The sequence below is a fragment of the Coregonus lavaretus genome, assembly GCF_964263955.1.
Source record: "Coregonus lavaretus genome assembly, contig: HAP1_SCAFFOLD_1131, whole genome shotgun sequence".
Classification (NCBI taxonomy): domain Eukaryota; kingdom Metazoa; phylum Chordata; class Actinopteri; order Salmoniformes; family Salmonidae; genus Coregonus; species Coregonus lavaretus.
The window spans coordinates 104,778-123,993 of record NW_028156288.1 but is presented as its reverse complement, the minus strand read 5'-3'; the positions used below and the strand labels follow the sequence as shown (position 1 = coordinate 123,993).

The 19,216-nt window shown below is 40.8% G+C and overlaps 1 protein-coding gene across 1 annotated transcript; it reads left to right on the top strand.

Moving 5' to 3' along the window:
- Window positions 1-5,325: 5,325 nt before the first annotated feature.
- On the top strand, window positions 5,326-18,916 carry LOC311126484 (uncharacterized protein; the record flags this gene model as incomplete). Its single annotated transcript, XM_084200489.1, has 5 exons — window positions 5,326-5,705; window positions 6,778-6,875; window positions 7,011-7,188; window positions 16,842-17,327; window positions 18,879-18,916. Exons 1-5 carry the CDS (start codon window positions 5,402-5,404, stop codon window positions 18,914-18,916), a joined length of 1,104 nt encoding a protein of 367 aa, XP_084056615.1. The 5' UTR covers window positions 5,326-5,401.
- Window positions 18,917-19,216: the final 300 nt, after the last annotated feature.

Below are 19,216 nucleotides of genomic sequence, written 5' to 3'. Positions count from 1 at the left end.
AACAAGTGCTCAGCATATGTGGGAACTCCTTCAAGACTGTTGGAAAATAATTCCTCATGAAGCTGGTTGAGAGAATGCCAAGCTGTCATCAAGGCAAAGGGTGGCCATTTTGAAGAATGTAAATATAAAATATATATTGATTTGTTTAATACTTTTTGGTTACTACATGATTCCATATGTGTTTTTTCATAGTTTTGATGTCTTCACCATTATTCAACAATGTATAAAATACAGTGGGGAAAAAAAATATTTAGTCAGCCACCAATTGTGCAAGTTATCCCACTTAAAAAGATGAGAGAGGCCTGTAATTTTCATCATAAGTACACGTCAACTATGACAGACAAAATGAGGAAAAAAAATCCTGAAAATCACATTGTAGGATTTTTTATGAATTTATTTGCAAAATATGCTGTACATCTACATGATGTATCGTTACACAATGTAGGAGCAGTATAGACCCAACTGTATATCTTGATATTGTTGTAACCTTATGTTTAAAATACTCACTCATTAAAAATCTGTTCTGATCAACACATGATTATCTTTGTACTTTTACATATCATTTTATTCTTTAATAAAATACATGAAAAACTAACGTTTTGTTTGAAAATAAAATAAAGATTTTACCTAAATGTGTTACTTTTGGGCAATATACAATATTGATTGAGGAACTATTTGCTGAGGAATGTGACTGTTTTTCTGGATTGTCTGAACTGTATTTTACTTTGTTTTGTACTTTCCGATTTTGATTAGATTTGGTCTATAAATGTTATGTGCAGGAAAGAGACCCTGGTCTCAATGGTGGCTTCCTGTTTAAATAAAGGTAAAAAATATTGATTTATTTATTCATATTTATTGTATACAGTATATCAATGTAGAGCTCATGTAAACCATGATTGACCACACACTCCAGCACATTAGGTGGCGGCAAACACCCTAAAGGTTTGTTTGCGGACCACCATTATACCATAGAAAAATATGCTTATTCAACAACAACAACAACAAAGCTACTGATTCAACCACCTCGGTAGCTTGCTAGCTAATATAAAACCGAAACATTGAAGTTCTTTAGAACATTTTGGATATATTAATCTGAGTGTTTTGAACACAATTCTGTTTACGTATCTACTAGTTAACTTCAACTTAATTTCATTGTTCTATTTGTTGAGATTGATACTCAGCCTAGCACTAATGCTAATCGCTGATGCTAGTCACTAATTAGCTAACATCCCCAACCATGAACTTAGCTACTCCCCTGCTAAAGAAGAGGAGGATATTACAGTGAAAGAAGAGGAAGAACATTTTAGAGAGGAAGAGGATGCTATCTCAATAAAGGTGAAGGAGGAAGAGGAAGGAGAGGAGGAGGAGACTGAACACGACATCAGTGAGTATAGCTGCTCTTGTCAAAATGAAAAGCATGGCATGTGTGCACAAAAAAAAGGAAGAACTTGTGGGGGACTTTTATTTTGACATGAGGTAAGCAGAGAAAGTGGGTATGGAACAGACTGTTTAATAGATATATATTCTGTCTCATTCCTCCCATTTTAAAAACCAACAGTCCAGCCCACCGGTACAGTAGAGTATAGTACAGCACAGCAATGTTTTTGAAACTTACAGAAGGAAAATAACTAATCAGAAACTAAGTGTTGATATTAGTTGTAAAATAACTCATCAGAAACTAAGTGTTGATATCCGTTGTAAAATAACTCATCAGAAACTAAGTGTTGATATTAGTTGTAAAATAACTCATCAGAAACTAAGTGTTGATATCAGTTGTAAAATAACTCATCAGAAACTAAGTGTTGATATCAGTTGTAAAATAACTCGTCAGAAATTAAATTGAAGTGTTGATATCAGTTGTAAAATAACTCATCAGAAACTAAGTGTTGATATCAGTTGTAAAATAACTCATCAGAAACTAAGTGTTGATATCAGTTGGCAGGAGAAAGACCAGACTCAGAGGAACCAGAGCCAGAGACGTCCAAACCAGCGAGACCACACCACTGCTCCCACTGCGGGAAGAGTTTTACCCAGTTAGGGAGCCTAAAAGAACATGAGAAAACGTACACAGGGGAGAAGCCATATCACTGCTCTCAATGTGGTTTTGGAGGGAAAGAGGAGGAGGAGATGACCGTCACAGTGAAAGAAGAGGAAGACGGTTTTGGAGTTAAAGAGGATGGAGAGATAACTGTTACATTAGAAGAAGAAGAAGAAGAAGAAGAAGAAGAAGAAGAAGAAGAAGAAGAAGAAGAGACTGGAGGTCTGATGAACACCAGTGAGTTCTATCTTAAACAGTGGCACAAATTCTGCAGTTGCTGAACCGATGTCTCTGAATATCTCTTTCTGTAGTGCTTTGATCAATCTCAATATTCGACATCACATGAGGGCAAAATTATTATTTCTTAAGACATGATTTGAAGCTCTACATCATTTGTTTTTAAATCTCAATGGTTTTATTAGGTCCTTAATATTTAGCTATAAGGTATAGGGAGGCGGGGCACGTAGCCCTTTCCTGCAGTCAAATGTCCAAATCGCTCTCTGGTGGCCTCAAGGGTGGAATGTTATTCATATTTTTCAGAATTTCATAATTCATAAAATCTTACGAATGTAACTGAAAATCAGGTATTTCTATGTTAAACAGTTTTGTTATACAGTATTTCAGTGTTCTGTGATGTATATGAAGTGTAATATCGGGACGCAAACTCAAAATGTAATACATTTCAACTCTATATCTGACATGGTACAGGTGTCTAATGTAATACATTTCAACTCTATATCTGACATGGTACAGGTGTCTAATGTAATACATTCCAACTCTATATCTGACATGGTCCAGGTGTCTAATGTAATACATTCCAACTCTATATCTGACATGGTCCAGGTGTCTAATGTAATACATTTCAACTCTATATCTGACATGGTACAGGTGTCTAATGGAATACATTTCAACTCTATATCTGACATGGTACAGGTGTCTAATGTAATACATTTCAACTCTATATCTGACATGGTACAGGTGTCTAATGTAATACATTTCAACTCTATATCTGACATGGTACAGGTGTCTAATGTAATACATTTCAACTCTATATCTGACATGGTACAGGTGTCTAATGGAATACATTTCAACTCTATATCTGACATGGTACAGGTGTCTAATGGAATACATTTCAACTCTATATCTGACATGGTACAGGTGTCTAATGTAATACATTTCAACTCTATATCTGACATGGAACAGGTGTCTAATGGAATACATTTCAACTCTATATCTGACATGGTACAGGTGTCTAATGGAATACATTTCAACTCTATATCTGACATGGTACAGGTGTCTAATGTAATACATTTCAACTCTATATCTGACATGGTACAGGTGTCTTTTATTTCATTTTTTTAAGCCCATAACAATGTGTGTGAGGTGTGTTTCAAAGCAGATTTGTTTAAGACTACCAAGAATGTGTGACCCTGATTTAGCCCTCTGCAGTAAAAGGTTAACCCTAATGCAGTGTAGTGTTGCTAGGGCAACAACCAACACGTGCTTTGGGGTCCCGAGGACCGAATCTGGGAAACCCTTCCCTAATGGCTCCTGTAAGTCGCTCTGGATAAGAGCATCTGCTGAATGACTAAAATGTAAATGTAAAGAGTTACACAGACTAATCTGAAAATCTCTATGATGCCACGTCATACAGTATATGCTATATTATTACAACCCAACTCCTGGCTGATTTCATGACATTTGGGTGAAATCTTGGCTTTCATTTTCTTTTCAAAATGATGAAGGGGACAGAATCAAGACAGCGAAGGATAATTTGGATCTGGATTAAACAATCTAAAACACTGACCTCAGGTTATTGAGGGATCTAGTTTGGATTAAACCTCAGAGGAAGACAGTTTTACCATGTGGAGGGTTCATTCAGGGTCGTGTTTATTAAGTGCACAACATAGCAAAATGTTTCACAGCTCAAAATGAAAAAATATATAAAAATGTATATGATCCTAGTCTCTGTTTAACTAGATACGCTGTTTGTCTTTGGCAGACTCTCACTCTCACATCGGTAAGAGTCCTTCAGGGGAACCAGAGATGCCCAAACCAGTGAGACCACACCAGTGTTCCCACTGTGGAAAGAGTTTTAAGTGGGTATGTAACCTGAAAGAGCATGAAAGAATACCCACTGGAGAAAAGCCATTCCAATGCTCACAGTGTGGAAAGGGTTTTACCTTGGTAGGGAGCCTAAAATCACATGAGAGGACACACTCAGGAGAGAAGCTTTTCCAATGCTCCCAGTGTGTAAAGTGTTTTACCCGGTTAGGGACTCTGAAAATACATCAGAGAATACACTTTAGAGTGAAGCTTTACCACTGCTCCCACTGTGGATTTAAATTGACCTGGTCAAGGCAACTAAAAGAGCATGAAAGAATCCACACCTAAGAGAAACGTTATCAATGCTCCCAGTGTGGAAAGATATTTACCCAGTTAGGGAAAGACCATGTGGTAACACACACATGGAAGATGCCTTACCACTGCTCCCAGTGTGGAAAGAGGTATATCAATAATGATAATATAAGGCAATTAGCAGACGCTTTTATCCAAAGCGACTTACAGTCATGCATGCATACATTGTACATATGGATGTCCCGGGAATCAAACCCACTACCCTGGCGTTACAAGCGCCAGTACGAAAAATTTATGGACTCACCGAATCTGGGAAACCCTGCCCTAATGGCTCCTGTTTCCGGTTTCCTCCGATAAGAAGTGAGGAAAATCCTTACTTTGAAATGATTTGTTATGACGTTGTTTGACAGAATCTTTTGTTAAACTGCGTTACCCAATTCAGTCAGCAGATGGCGATGTGAGTCATTCAGGTGCTTCTTGCGTGACGTATAATCTAGTGGACGGGATGCTAAGAACAGCAACACGGCTACTTATCCACCTCGATAGCTTGCTAGTCAACATGAAAATGAAACATTGAAGCTCATTCTTGTGTATATTAGTCTCAGCGTTTTAAACACAATTATGTTTACGTATCGACTTCTTAACTTTAACGTCATTTGCTAGATGTTAAATGTGTTAGCTTGTTAAGATTGATATTGAGCCCGGCACTAGGCTAGTCGATAATGCTAACCAGCTAATGCTAGCTAGCTAACATCCCCGACCATGAGCTCACTAAGCTACTCTCCTCCTGCTAAAGAAGAGGAGGTCTGCTGGACGGAGAAAAAAGCTCTGGGGATGAACATTGTCGTAAAAGAGGAGGATATTACAGTGAAAGGAGAGGAAGAAGCTATTGGAATGAAAAAGGAGGAAGAGGAGGCTATCACATTGAAAGAAGAAGTGGAGCATTTTGGAGTGGAAGAGGGAATAACGGCTGGAACACTGGAAGAGGAGGTAGAAGCTTTCAGAATGAAAGAAGAGGAGGAGGATATCACATTGAAAGAAGAGAAGGATGTTATAGTGAAAGAAGAGAAAGATCCGTTTGGAGTGAAAGAGGAAGAGTGGATAGAGGCTGTCACAGTGGAAGAAGAGGAGGTAGATGCTTTCAGAATAAAAAAGGAGGAAGAGGAGGCTGTTATTGTGAAAGAAGAAGAGGATGTTACAGTGAAAGACGAACCTTTTTGGGAGGAAGAGGAGGCTATCTCAATAAAAGAGAAGGTTGAAGACGTTCTGGGAGTGAAAGAGGAGGAGACAGAATATCTGATTAACACCAGTGAGTACTTGTCTAAAAAAAGTTCTGCACTCGAATAGGTTGTTCAGTACTGTATGGATTGTTAAAGGGGCAATCTGTGATTGGTGCATGCATTTTTTGACTTTTAAATGATTGATACTTTATACTCCATTTACATCGAAAATCATTTTGTGAAGTCAGCGGGTAAATATCTTTCCACACTGGGAGCTGTCTCCCAAGCTGGTCTCACTTGCTCAGAGGAAGAGATAATTGATCATTTTTCTGGATAGCCAGAAAATGTGACACGTGACTACCTATGCAAATGTTGGGGTCTGAAACCTGACAGTTCAAGTCAGGTCCGCTGAGAGAATGGAAACAGACAGCAGACAGATGGGGCTTTCTGGCGCTATGAGGCACGGGACCCTATGAAATTCACGGAGCGCTTTGTACACAAAATGTAACTGGGATCCAGAACTTCACATCTAAGAGTTTAAAAGCAGAGGAGAAGTCCACATAAGAGAGAGTTGTAGCCAATGATTCTTGATGAATATAACTTCTAAATGCCCAACAACTTTAGTTCAACGGTCATCAACCCCATTCAACCCCATCAGAACAGCATGTTTAACTCTATGTAGTGGGATAGAGGAGTTAGTGAGCTGATTTTGGTCAATTCTGAATTCAACTCAGGATAACCGTTGAAGGTTGCTTACCTGTTAGCCTTGTACGTTTCTATGGCAACAAATCCTTCAGCTCCAAACCTGCTGACTCCACTTTATCCTGAATCAAGTGTCTGAGCTGTGAGTTGAGGACCAATCAAATCGTGGGCCTCTGTAGCTCAATTGGTAGAGCACGGCGCTTGTAACGCCCAGGGTAGTGGGTTCGATCCCCGGGACCACCCATACGTAAAAATTAATGCACACATGACTGTAAGTCGCTTTGGATAAAAGCGTCTGCTAAATGGCATATTATTATAATATTATTATTAGGCGATTCCACGTCAGGACAGCCCAAAAACAACATAGAAACTTCATTTGGAGGAAGGATGTTTGACATGCTTTTTACATTTTACAATATCTATATGTTTACCATCTGTTTGATGTTCTCGTTCATACAGGAGAGAGACGTGACTATTGTGGATCCTCTGGGGAGCCTCAACAACATCCTGATGCTGACGAGGCAGAGAAGAGTCTCTCCAGATCAGAACACCAGATGGTACAGCTTGGTCTGGTCTAGCATACAGCTTGCTCTATCGGGGTCTGGGCTGGGTTTCTGTAAAGCACTTTATGACAACAGTGACATCAGCATCCATAATGATATGTGTCTGTGTCCCCTCTTTATGGTTACCAGGACAACGCTAGCCCTTCCGCCCTCCCAGGGTCCCTGTGTCGTACCTCTCCCAGTAGCACCTTACTGCTGGGTCTGAAGAGGTTGTCTGTGCGGCTGGTGGACTGCAGGAAAACAACGGGGCTGAGTGGAACTGTGAGAGGAGGAGAAGAGAAGAAAGGAGCAGATTTGACTCATCAAAGTAAGTGCTGTAGTTTAGTTTGAACAAATAAACTAGATCTGCCCACTGGTATCTGTTACCAGGACAACCAGCAGAGTTCTGTTAGTTGACATGAAGATAGACTGGTATCTGTTACCAGGACAACCAGCAGAGTTCTGTTAGTTGACATGAATATATACTGGTATCTGTTACCAGGACAACCAGCAGAGTTCTGTTAGTTGACATGAATATATACTGGTATCTGTTACCAGGACAACCAGCAGAGTTCTGTTAGTTGACATGAATATATACTGGTATCTGTTACCAGGACAACCAGCAGAGTTCTGTTAGTTGACATGAAGATAGACTGGTATCTGTTACCAGGACAACCAGCAGAGTTCTGTTAGTTGACATGAATATATACTGGTATCTGTTACCAGGACAACCAGCAGAGTTCTGTTAGTTGACATGAATATATACTGGTATCTGTTACCAGGACAACCAGCAGAGTTCTGTTAGTTGACATGAATATATACTGGTATCTGTTACCAGGACAACCAGCAGAGTTCTGTTAGTTGACATGAATATATACTGGTATCTGTTACCAGGACAACCATTAGAGAAAATCCAGAGAGTGTGGTGAAGGAGTTCATGGTTATGGTATTACATTGATAACCAACTATTCCGAGACACCAAGACCACTCCATCGCTGTTCTAAATAATTGAAAGTTCCCCTGGAAGGGACGAATAATGAAGCACCCTATACTATTCAGGTCTGGAATTGGCCTTTAAAACGGACCAATGACATCACACTAACGTGCTATACTATTCATAATGTGACGAGATCCTGGGGCCCATTGTCGTGCCATTCATCCACCACCATCACCTCATGTTTCAGCAGGATAATGCACGGCCCCATGTCGCAAGGATCTGTACTCAATTCCTGGAAGCTGAAACTGTCCCAGTTTTTTCCATGGCCTGCATATTCACCAGACATGTCACCCATTGAGCATGTTTGGGATGCTCTGTAATGACGTGTACGACAGCGTGTTCCAGTTCCCACCAATATGCAGCAGCTCGAGTGGGAAAACATTCCACAGGCCACAATCAACAGCCTGATCAACTCTATGTGAAGGTGTAACGCTGCATGAGGCAAATGGTCACACCAGGTACTGACTGGTTTCCTTATATGAACTGGAACTCAGTCAAATCTTTGAAATTGTTGCATGTTGCGTTCATATTTTTGTTCAGTGGTGAAGGATGTATTGCCCGAAGGAAATAGTAAAGTTGTATTATACTGGGAAAGATGGGTTAGTCTGTGGACGTCTAAGGGTTGGAATTAAGATTAGAGTGATTGGTTGATTTGAGGATGCACTTGGAGTCCAGTACAAATAGGAGGTGGCTATAGGAGAACGCTACCATAGTGCCAACTGTAAAGTTTGGTGGATGAGGAATAATGGTCTGGGGCTGTTTGTCATGGTTCGGGCTAGGCCCCTTAGTTCCAGTGAAGGGAAATCTTAACGCTACAGCATACAATGACATTCTAAACGATTCTGTGCTCCCAACTTTGTGGCAACAGTTTGGGGAAGGCCCTTTCCTGTTTCAGCATGACAATGCCCCTGTGCACAAAGCGAGGTTCATGAAGAAATGATTTGTTGAGATTGGTGTGGAAGAACTTGACTGGCCTGGACAGAGCCCTGATCTCAACCCCATCGAACACCTTTGGGATGAATTGGAACGCCGACTGCGAGCCAGGCCTAATCGCCCAACATCAGTGCCCGACCTCACTAAAGCTCTTGTGGCTGAATGGATGCAAGTCCCCACAGCAATGTTCCAACATCCAGTGGAAAGCCTTCCCAGAAGAGTGGAGGCTGTTATAGCAGCAAAGGAGGGACCAACTCCATATTAATGCCCATGATTTTGGAATGAGATTTTTCGATGAGCAGGTGTCCACATAATTTTGGTCATGTAGTGTATTTAATGTTTGACCCCATCCCTCAGCTATATACCAAAACAGTGGCAGGGTGACAACTTTGTTGTTGTTTGAACTGCAGATTGCCTCTTTAGGTCTAGTAGCATATCAAATAACAATAATGTACACTTAAAGTGTATCCTATACTGACTAGTCTATTTATCCATTAGGTCTAATAAATGGATCCTATACTGACTAGTCTATTTATCCATTAGGTCTAATAAATGTATCCTATACTGACTAGTCTATTTATCCATTAGGTCTAATATATGTATCCTATACTGACTAGTCTATTTATCAATTAGGTCTAATAAATATTGCCACTCCTATTTGCCATATCTTCAATCTAAGCCTACTAGAAAGTGTGTGCCCTCAGGCCTGGAGGGAAGCAAAAGTCATTCCGCTACCAAAGAATAGTAAAGCCCCCTTTACTGGCTCAAATAGCCGACCAATCAGCCTGTTACCAACCCTTAGTAACGTTTTGGGGAAAGTTGTGTTTGGCCAGATAAAATGCTATTTTACAGTAAGCAAATTGACAACATACTTTTCAGCACACTTATAGGGAAGGGCATTCAACAAGCACAGCACGTACACAAATGACTGATGATTGGCTGAGAGAAATTGATGTTAAAAAGATTGTGGGGGCTGTTTTGTTAGACTTCAGTGTGGCTGTTGATATTATAGATCATATAGTCTGCTGATGGAATGGAATATTACTTTACTGATTACACTGTTTGACAGGTACAGTGGGGGGAAAAGTATTTAGTCAGCCACCAATTGTGCAAGTTCTCCCACTTAAAAAGATGAGAGAGGCCTGTAATTTTCATCATAGTTACACGTCAACTATGACAGACAAATTGAGCTTTTTTTTCTCCAGAAAATCACATTGTAGGATTTTTTATGAATTTATTTGCAAATTATGGTGGAAAATAAGTATTTGGTCACCTACAAACAAGCAAGATTTCTGGCTCTCACAGACCTGTAACTTCTTCTTTAAGAGGCTCCTCTGTCCTCCACTCGTTACCTGTATTAATGGCACCTGTTTGAACTTATCAGTATAAAAGACACCTGTCCACAACCTCAAACAGTCACACTCCAAACTCCACTATGGCCAAGACCAAAGAGCTGTCAAAGGACACCAGAAACAAAATTGTAGACCTGCACCAGGCTGGGAAGACTGAATCTGCAATAGGTAAGCAGCTTGGTTTGAAGAAATCAACTGTGGGAGCAATTATTAGGAAATGGAAGACATACAATACCACTGATAATCTCCCTTGATCTGGGGCTCCATGCAAGATCTCACCCCGTGGGGTCAAAATGATCACAAGAACGGTGAGCAAAAATCCCAGAACCACACGGGGGGACCTAGTGAATGACCTGCAGAGAGCTTGGACCAAAGTAACAAAGCCTACCATCAGTAACACACTACACCGCCAGGGACTCAAATCCTGCTGTGCCAGACGTGTCCCCCTGCTTAAGCCAGTACATGTCCAGGCCCGTCTGAAGTTTGCTAGAGTGCATTTGGATGATCCAGAAGAGGATTGGGAGAATGTCATATGGTCAGATGAAACCAAAATATAACTTTTTGGTAAAAACTCAAGTCGTCGTGTTTGGAGGACAAAGAATGCTGAATTGCATCCAAAGAGTGAAAACCTCCTTCCATCAGCAAGGGCATTGAAGATGAAACGTGGCTGGGTCTTTCAGCATGACAATGATCCCAAACACACCGCCCGGGCAACGAAGGAGTGGCTTCGTAAGAAGCATTTCAAAATCCTGGAGTGGCCTAGCCAGTCTCCAGATCTCAACCCCATAGAAAATCTTTGGAGGGAGTTGAAAGTCTGTGTTGCCCAGCGACAGCCCCAAAACATCACTGCTCTAGAGGAGATCTGTATGGAGGAATGTGCCAAAATACCAGCAACAGTGTGTTAAAACCTTGTGAAGACTTACAGAAAACGTTTGACCTGTGTCATTGCCAACAAAGGGTATATAACAAAGTATTGAGAAACTTTTGTAATTGACCAAATACTTATTTTCCACCATAATTTGCAAATAAATTCATTAATAATCCTACAATGTGATTTTCTGGATTTTCTCATTTTGTCTGTCATAGCTGACGTGTACCTATGATGAAAATCACAGGCCTCTCTCATCTTTTTAAGTGGGAGAACTTGCACAATTGGTGGCTGACTAAATACTTTTTTCCCCCACTGTAACTAGCAACTGTAACGGATTACATTTAGAAAGTAACCCAACCAATCAACCCTGCCAAGATTATTTTAAATGTGAATTTTTTTTGTAAACTGGCTTCGGGTTATTGAGGGATCTGATTTGGATTAAACCTCCTAGCAAGACGTTGTGGAGGTTTCATTCAGGTCTCTGTTTAAATAAACGCTCTGTCTTTGGCAGGAGAAAGACCAGACTCAGAGGAAGCAGAGACGTCCAAACCAGCAAGACGATTCCACTGCTCCCACTGTGGAAAAGGTTTTAATCAGTTAAGGGTCCTGAAACAACATGAGAGAATACACACAGGTGAGAAGCCTTTCCAATGCTCCCAGTGTGGAAAGAGTTTTTCCTTGATAGCGAACCTGAAAAGACATGAGAGGACACACACAGGAGATAAGCCTCATCACTGCTCCCAGTGTGGAAAGAGTTTTACCCAGTTAGGACACCTGAAAGTGCATGTGAGAATACACACAGGGGAAAAGCCTTATCACTGCTCCCAGTGTGGAAAGGGTTTTAACCGGAAAGAACACCTGAAAGGGCATGAGAGAATACACACAGGGGAGAAGCCTTTCCAATGCTCCCAGTGTGGAAGTATTTTTTCCCAGTTAGGACACCTGAAAGTGCATGAGATAATACACACAGTGGAAAAGCCTCATCACTGCTCCCAGTGTGGAAAGAGTTTTAACCGGAAAGAATACCTGAAAGAGCATGAGAGAATACACACAGGGGAGAAGCCTTTCCAATGCTCCCAGTGTGGAAAGAGTTTTACCCAGTTAGCGAGCCTGAAAATACATGAGAGAATACACACAGGAGAGAAGCCTCATCACTGCTCCCAGTGTGGAAAGAGTTTTAACCTGAAAGGACAACTGAAAGAGCATGAGAGAATACACACAGGGGAGAAGCCCTACCACTGCTCCCAATGTGAAAAGAGTTTTGCCTGGTTAGCTAACCTGAGAAGACATGAGAGGACGCATACAGGAGAGAAGCCTCATTACTGCTCCCAGTGTGGAAATAGTTTTTACCAGTTAGGTCACCTGAGAAGACATGAGAATACACACAGGACATAAGGATGTATGCTGGTGAACAGTAGGACATAGGACAGATTTAGGATACTGAACAGTAGGACATAGGACAGATGTAGGATACTGAACAGTAGGACATAGGACAGATGTAGGATACTGAACAGTAGGACATAGGACAGATGTAGGATACGGAACAGTAGGACATAGGACAGATGTAGGCTGCTGAACAGTGGGACATAGGACAGATGTAGGATACTGAAAAGTAGGACATAGGACAGATGTAGGCTGAACAGTAGGACATAGGACAGATGTAGGATACTGAACAGTAGGACATAGGACAGATGTAGGATACTGAACAGTAGGACATAGGACAGATGTAGGATACTGAACAGTAGGACATAGGACAGATGTAGGATACTGAACAGTAGGACATAGGACAGATGTAGGATACTGAACAGTAGGACATAGGACAGATGTAGGCTGGTGAACAGTAGGACATAGGACAGATGTAGGATACTGAACAGTAGGACATAGGACAGATGTAGGATACTGAACAGTAGGACATAGGACAGATGTAGGATACTGAACAGTAGGACATAGGACAGATGTAGGATACTGAACAGTAGGACATAGGACAGATGTAGGCTGAACAGTGGGACATAGGACAGATGTAGGATACTGAACAGTAGGACATAGGACAGATGTAGGATACTGAACAGTAGGACTTAGGACAGATGTAGGATACTGAACAGTAGGACATAGGACAGATGTAGGTCCAATACATGTTGGATCAGTAGGCCGTAGAGCACAACTTATTCAGTTAACCAACTCATCATCAAGCTTTTCTGATTTGAATGGGTTGTGTAGTGTTAGAGGACCTGAGATGACATGAGAGAATACAGAGGCTTTGTTCTGACTGTTGTTTTGGACTGACAACTGTTCTGATTATTCTATTTTCCTTTAAGTTGTTGAAATGTTCCGTATTGACTGACCTTCATGTCTTAAAGTAATGATGGACTTGTCATTTCTCTTTGCTTATTTGAGCTGTTCTTGCCATAGTATGGACTTGGTCTTTTACCAAATAGGGCTATCTTCTGTATATCCCCCCTTACCTTGTCACAACACAACTGATTGGCTGAAACGCATTAAGAAGGAAAGAAATTCCACAAATGAACTTTTAAGAAGGCACACCTGTTAATTGAAATGCATTGAAATACCTGTTGAAAGAATGCCAAGAGTGTGCAAAGCTGTCATCAAGGCAAAGGGTGGCTACTTTGAAGAATCTCAAATATATTTTGATTTAACACTTTTTTGGTTAATACATGATTCCATATATGTTATTTCATAGTTTTGATGTCTTCACTATTATTCTACAATGTAGAAAATAGTAAAAATAAAGAAAAACCTTGAATGAGTAGGTGTTCTAAAACTTTTGACTGGTACTGTATATGAAAATGTTCTAAAATGTTTGCCCGGTAGTGTGTGTGTGTGTGTGTATGTATATATATATATATATATATATATATATATATATATATATATATATATATATATGTATATATATACAGTTGAAGTCAGAAGTTTAAATACACTTAGGTTGGAGTCATTAAAACTCGTTTTTCAACCACTCCACACATTTCTTGTTAACAAACTATAGTTTTGGCAAGTCGGTTAGGACATCTACTTTGTACATGACACAAGTCATTTTTCCAACAATTGTTTACAGACAGATTATTTCACCTATAATTCATTTGTATCACAATTCCAGTGCGTCAGAAGTTTACATGCACTAAGTTGACTGTGCCTTTAAACAGCTTGGAAAATTCCAGAAAATGATGTCATGGCTTTAGAAGCTTCTAATAGGCTAATTGACATAATTTGTGTCAATTTGGAGATGTACCTATGGATGTATTTCAAGGCCTACCTTCAAACTAAGTGCCTCTTTGCTTGACATCATGGGAAAATGAAAAGAAATCAGCCAAGACCTCAGAAAATAAATGGTAGACCTCCACAAGTCTGGTTCATCCTTGGGAGCAATTTCCAAATGGCTGATGGTACCACGTTCATCTGTATAAACAATAGTACACAAGTATAAACACCATGGGACCACGCAGCCGTCATACCGCTCAGGAAGGAGACGCTTTTTATCTCCTAGAGATTAACGTACTTTAGTGCGAAAAGTGCAAATCAATCCCAGAACAACAACAAAGGACCTTGTGAAGATGCTGGAGGAAACAGGTACAAAAGTATCTATATCCACAGTAAAACTAGTCCTATATCGACATAACCTGAAAGGCCGCTCAGCAAGGAAGAAGCCTCTGCTCCAAAACCGCCATAAAAAAGCCAGACTACGGTTTGCAACTGCACGTGGGGACAAAAATCTTACTTTTTGGAGAAATATCCTCTGGTCTGATAAAACAAAAAACAGAACTGTTTGGCCATAATGACCATTGTTATGTTTGGAGGAAAATGGGGGAGCCTGCAAGCCGAAGAACACCATCCCAACCGTGAAACACGTGGGTGGCAGCATCATGCTGTGGGGGTGCTTTGCTGCAGGAGGGACTGGTGCACTTCACAAAACAGATGGTATCATGAGGAAGGAAAATTATGTGGATATATTGAAGCAACATCTCAAGACATCAGTAAGGAAGTTAAAGCTTGGTCACAAATGGTTCTTCCAAATGGACAATGACCCCAAGCATACTTCCAAAGTTGTTGCAAAATGGCTTAAGGACAACAAAATCAAGGTATTGGAGTGGCCATCACAAAGCCCTGACCTCAATCCTATAGAAAATGTGTGGGCAGAACTGAAAAAGCGTTTGCGAGCAAGGAGGCCTACAAACCTGACTCAGTTACACCAGCTCTGTCATGAGGAATGGGCCAAAATTCACCCAACTTATTGTGGGAAGCTTGTGGAAGGCTACACGAAACGTTTGACCCAAGTTAAACCATTTTAAAGGCAATGCTACCAAATACTAATTGAGTGTATGTAAACTTCTGACTCACTGGGAATGTGATGAAAGAAATAAAAGCTGAAATAAATCACTCTCTCTACTATTATCATCCATCCATCCCATGATTCTTGAAGAATATAACTTCTAAATGCCTCATGAGTTCAACTGTTACACTCCATGAGAACCCAACATGTAAGCTTGTTTTTTTCAATGTTTGTAAACATTGTAAATGTAAACAAACACTATATAGCCTCATAACATGTTTAAAACAATAATGTTGATATCATCATGGATGGTCAGTCCTTGCATCCATAGCTCTGTCTATTCATCTTACATTACATTTCTCCCATCCCTCAGCTGTTTACCAAAACAGAGGCAGGGTCGACCGTTTTGTTATTGTTTCATCTGTGGATTTTGCCCTTTAAACAGCTGCATAGTATCAAGATATCAAAGTGTCCCCAACACAAAGGTAAACAATAGGCCTGTAGTAAATGCAGCATTTCGTCTTTCACATGTAAATAGTACTTTTTCAGTAGTGCTCAAAAGCATGCAGCGTTCTAAGGCGTCACTACTGATCCCGGTTCGATCCCAGCCGGCCGTGAACCGGGATGACCCATGATGCGGTGCCCAGTTGGCCCAGCGTCGTCCGGCTCAGGGGAGGGTTTGGCCGGCCCGGGTTGTCCTTGTCCCAGCGCACTCTAGCTACTCCTGTGGCAGGCCGGGCGCAAGATGTACAGTGTTTCCTCCGACACATTGGTGCTGCTGGCTTCCGGGTTAAGCGAGCATTGTGTCAAGAAGCAGTGCGGCTCTCGACCTTCGTGGTCTGTGAGAGCCAGAAATCTTGCTTGTTTGTAGGTGACCAAATACTTATTTTCCACCATAATTTGCAAATAAATTCATTAAAAATCCTACAATGTGATTTTCTGGATTTTTTTCTAATTTTGTCTGTCATAGTTGACGTGTACCTATTTATAATTACAGGCCTCTCTCATCTTTTTAAGTGGGAGAACTTGCACAATTGGTGGCTGACTAAATATTTTTTTCCCCACTGTATGTATTGGCAATAATTCATTTCCAATAGGGAGGCATGGAATAATTACAAATGTATATTTTGTCAGGCTGGATGTTTGAAATATGAGTAGGTGATTTGAGTCATGCTTCTTCAGTAGTGGAATAAAGACAATTAGCACTTGAATATTGTCAAGAAATACTGGAGTGATGTAAGATTGTTAATAAAATTGTTCATAGACGCTGCGTCAATGTTTATAGGCTGCAAGTACGTTGAATTAAGTTGTTTTCAAGTCGTTGAAACAACGACCTGAGAAATCTCTTCAACTTTCACTTTCAACCAAAACCGAACATAGATTGGACCTCGAGCATAGTCTTCTTTTCAACAACATTTTGCAAGGTGGGATAGCCCAATGTCAAAACACAGTTTTAACGTGTCCAAATCAATAACCAATATGCAGAGTTGTGGAGGTTTCATTCAGGTCTCTGTTTAAATAAACGCTCTGTCTTTGGCAGGAGAAAGACCAGATTCAGAGGAACCAGAGACGTCCAAACCAGCAAGACGATTCCACTGCAACCACTGTGGAAAAGGTTTTAATCAGTTAGGGGACCTGAAACGACATGAGAGAATACACACAGGGGAGAAGCCTTTCCAATGCTCCCAGTGTGGAAATAGTTTTTCCTTGTTAGCGAGCCTGAAAATACATGAGAGGATACACACAGGGGAAAAGCCTCATCACTGCTCCCAGTGTGGAAAGAGTTTTACCCAGTTAGGACACCTGAAAGTGCATGGGAGAATACACACAGGGGAAAAGCCTCATCACTGCTCCCACTGTGGAAAGGGTTTTAACCAGTTAGGGGACCTCAAACGACATGAGACAATACACACAGGGGAGAAGCCTCATCACTGCTCCCAGTGTGGAAAGGGTTTTAACCAGTTAGGGGACCTGAAACGACATGAGACAATACACACAGGGGAGAAGCCTTTCCAATGCTCCCAGTGTAGAAAGAGTTTTACCCAGTTAGGGAGCCTAAAAATACATGAGAGAATACACACAGGAGATAAGCCTCATCACTGCTCCCAGTGTGGAAAGAGTTTTACCCAGTTAGGACACCTGAAAGTGCATGAGAGAATACACACATGGGAGAAGTGCTACCACTGCTCCCAATGTGAAAAGAGTTTTGCCTGGTTAGGGTACCTGAAAATACATGAGAGAATACACACAGGAGAGAAGCCTCATCACTGCTCCCGGTGTGGAAAGAGTTTTACCCAGTTAAGTCACCTGAAACAGCATGAGAGAATACACACAGGGGAGAAGCCGTACCACTGCTCCCAATGTGAAAAGAGTTTTGCCTGGTTAGGTCACATGAGAAGACATGAGAGGACGCACACAGGAGATAAGGATGTAGGCTGCTGAACAGTGGGACATAGGACAGATGTAGGCTGAACAGTAGGACATAGGACAGATGTAGGTCCAATACATGGTGGATCAGTAGGCCGTAGAGACTCTGAATGTGTCTTGTGTATTGACTTTCCAGTGTTTTCCGTACTGAAGTAGAGTGATGGAGTGCTGCATCAGATGACCTGGCCTCCACAATCACTCGACCTGAACCTCTATTGAGATGGTTTGGGATGAGTTGGACCGCAGAGTGAAGGAAACAAAGCCAACAAGTGCTCAGCATATGTGGGAACTCCTTCAAGACTGTTGGAAAATAATTCCTCATGAAGCTGGTTGAGAGAATGCCAAGCTGTCATCAAGGCAAAGGGTGGCCATTTTGAAGAATGTAAATATAAAAGATATATTGATTTGTTTAACACTTTTTGGTTACTACATGATTCGATATGTGTTTTTTCATATTGTTGATGTCTTCACCATTATTCAACAATGTATAAAATAGTAAAAATGAAGAAAAACCCTTGAATGAGTAGGTGTGTCCATACATTGACTGATACTGTACATCTACATGATGTATCGTTACACAATGTAGGCGCAGTATAGACCCAACTGCATATCTTGATATTATTGTAACCTTATGTTTAAAATACTCACTCATTAAAAATCTGTAATGATCAACACATGATTCTCTTTGTACTTTTACATATATTTTATTTATTTTAATAAAATGCATGAAAAACAAACGTTTTGTTTGAAAATAAAATAAAGATTTGACCTGACGTTATTACTAACTGCAGTCAGCAGGTGGCGATGTGGGTCTTTCAGGCAATGCTGCCATTGTGACGTATAATCTAGCGGGCAGAGGCTGCTGTCAAGAAACACTGGCATGTTTTATCATCGGACCCAGCTCTGCCAGCTTATTGTACAAAGGAGAGGTCGCAATTTACGCGACATGTTGGTCGATGCCAACTGCCAAAATGAGCCAGGCTCGTTTACGGCCTCTTCCGAACGGCAGCTATAAATGCAGAGGCTGCGCACAGTGCAACGATATGCCACCCACGGAAAGGAAAACGATTCCAAATAAATGGCATTGTTAGGTGCTCCTCCACCCATGTCATCTCCATGATTAAATGTCCATGTGGGCTGTGGGATGTAGGTAAAACCTCTCGTTCTCTCAAACCAGAGAATTCGTGAACATAAAAGTTCAACCGGAAGAAACGACAGGGATTATCAAGTGACATTATAATGACCAAAAACATCACATTTCTACCTTTTTAGATTTAGTGTCAAAGAGAAAGTCAAGATATCAGACAAACGAGGCGATATAAAGAACTCTTGAGTAAAAGAGCATGTTTTGGGATTTTCACCCTCCAGACATTATTCCCTAAAGGTCTAAATGCCGAAATGTCCATGCATGTTATGTTGTAAATGAGAACGTGTCCTAATGCGGCCACTTCAGACTACTCTGATGTTTCTTCTTGCACTGCACCCAAT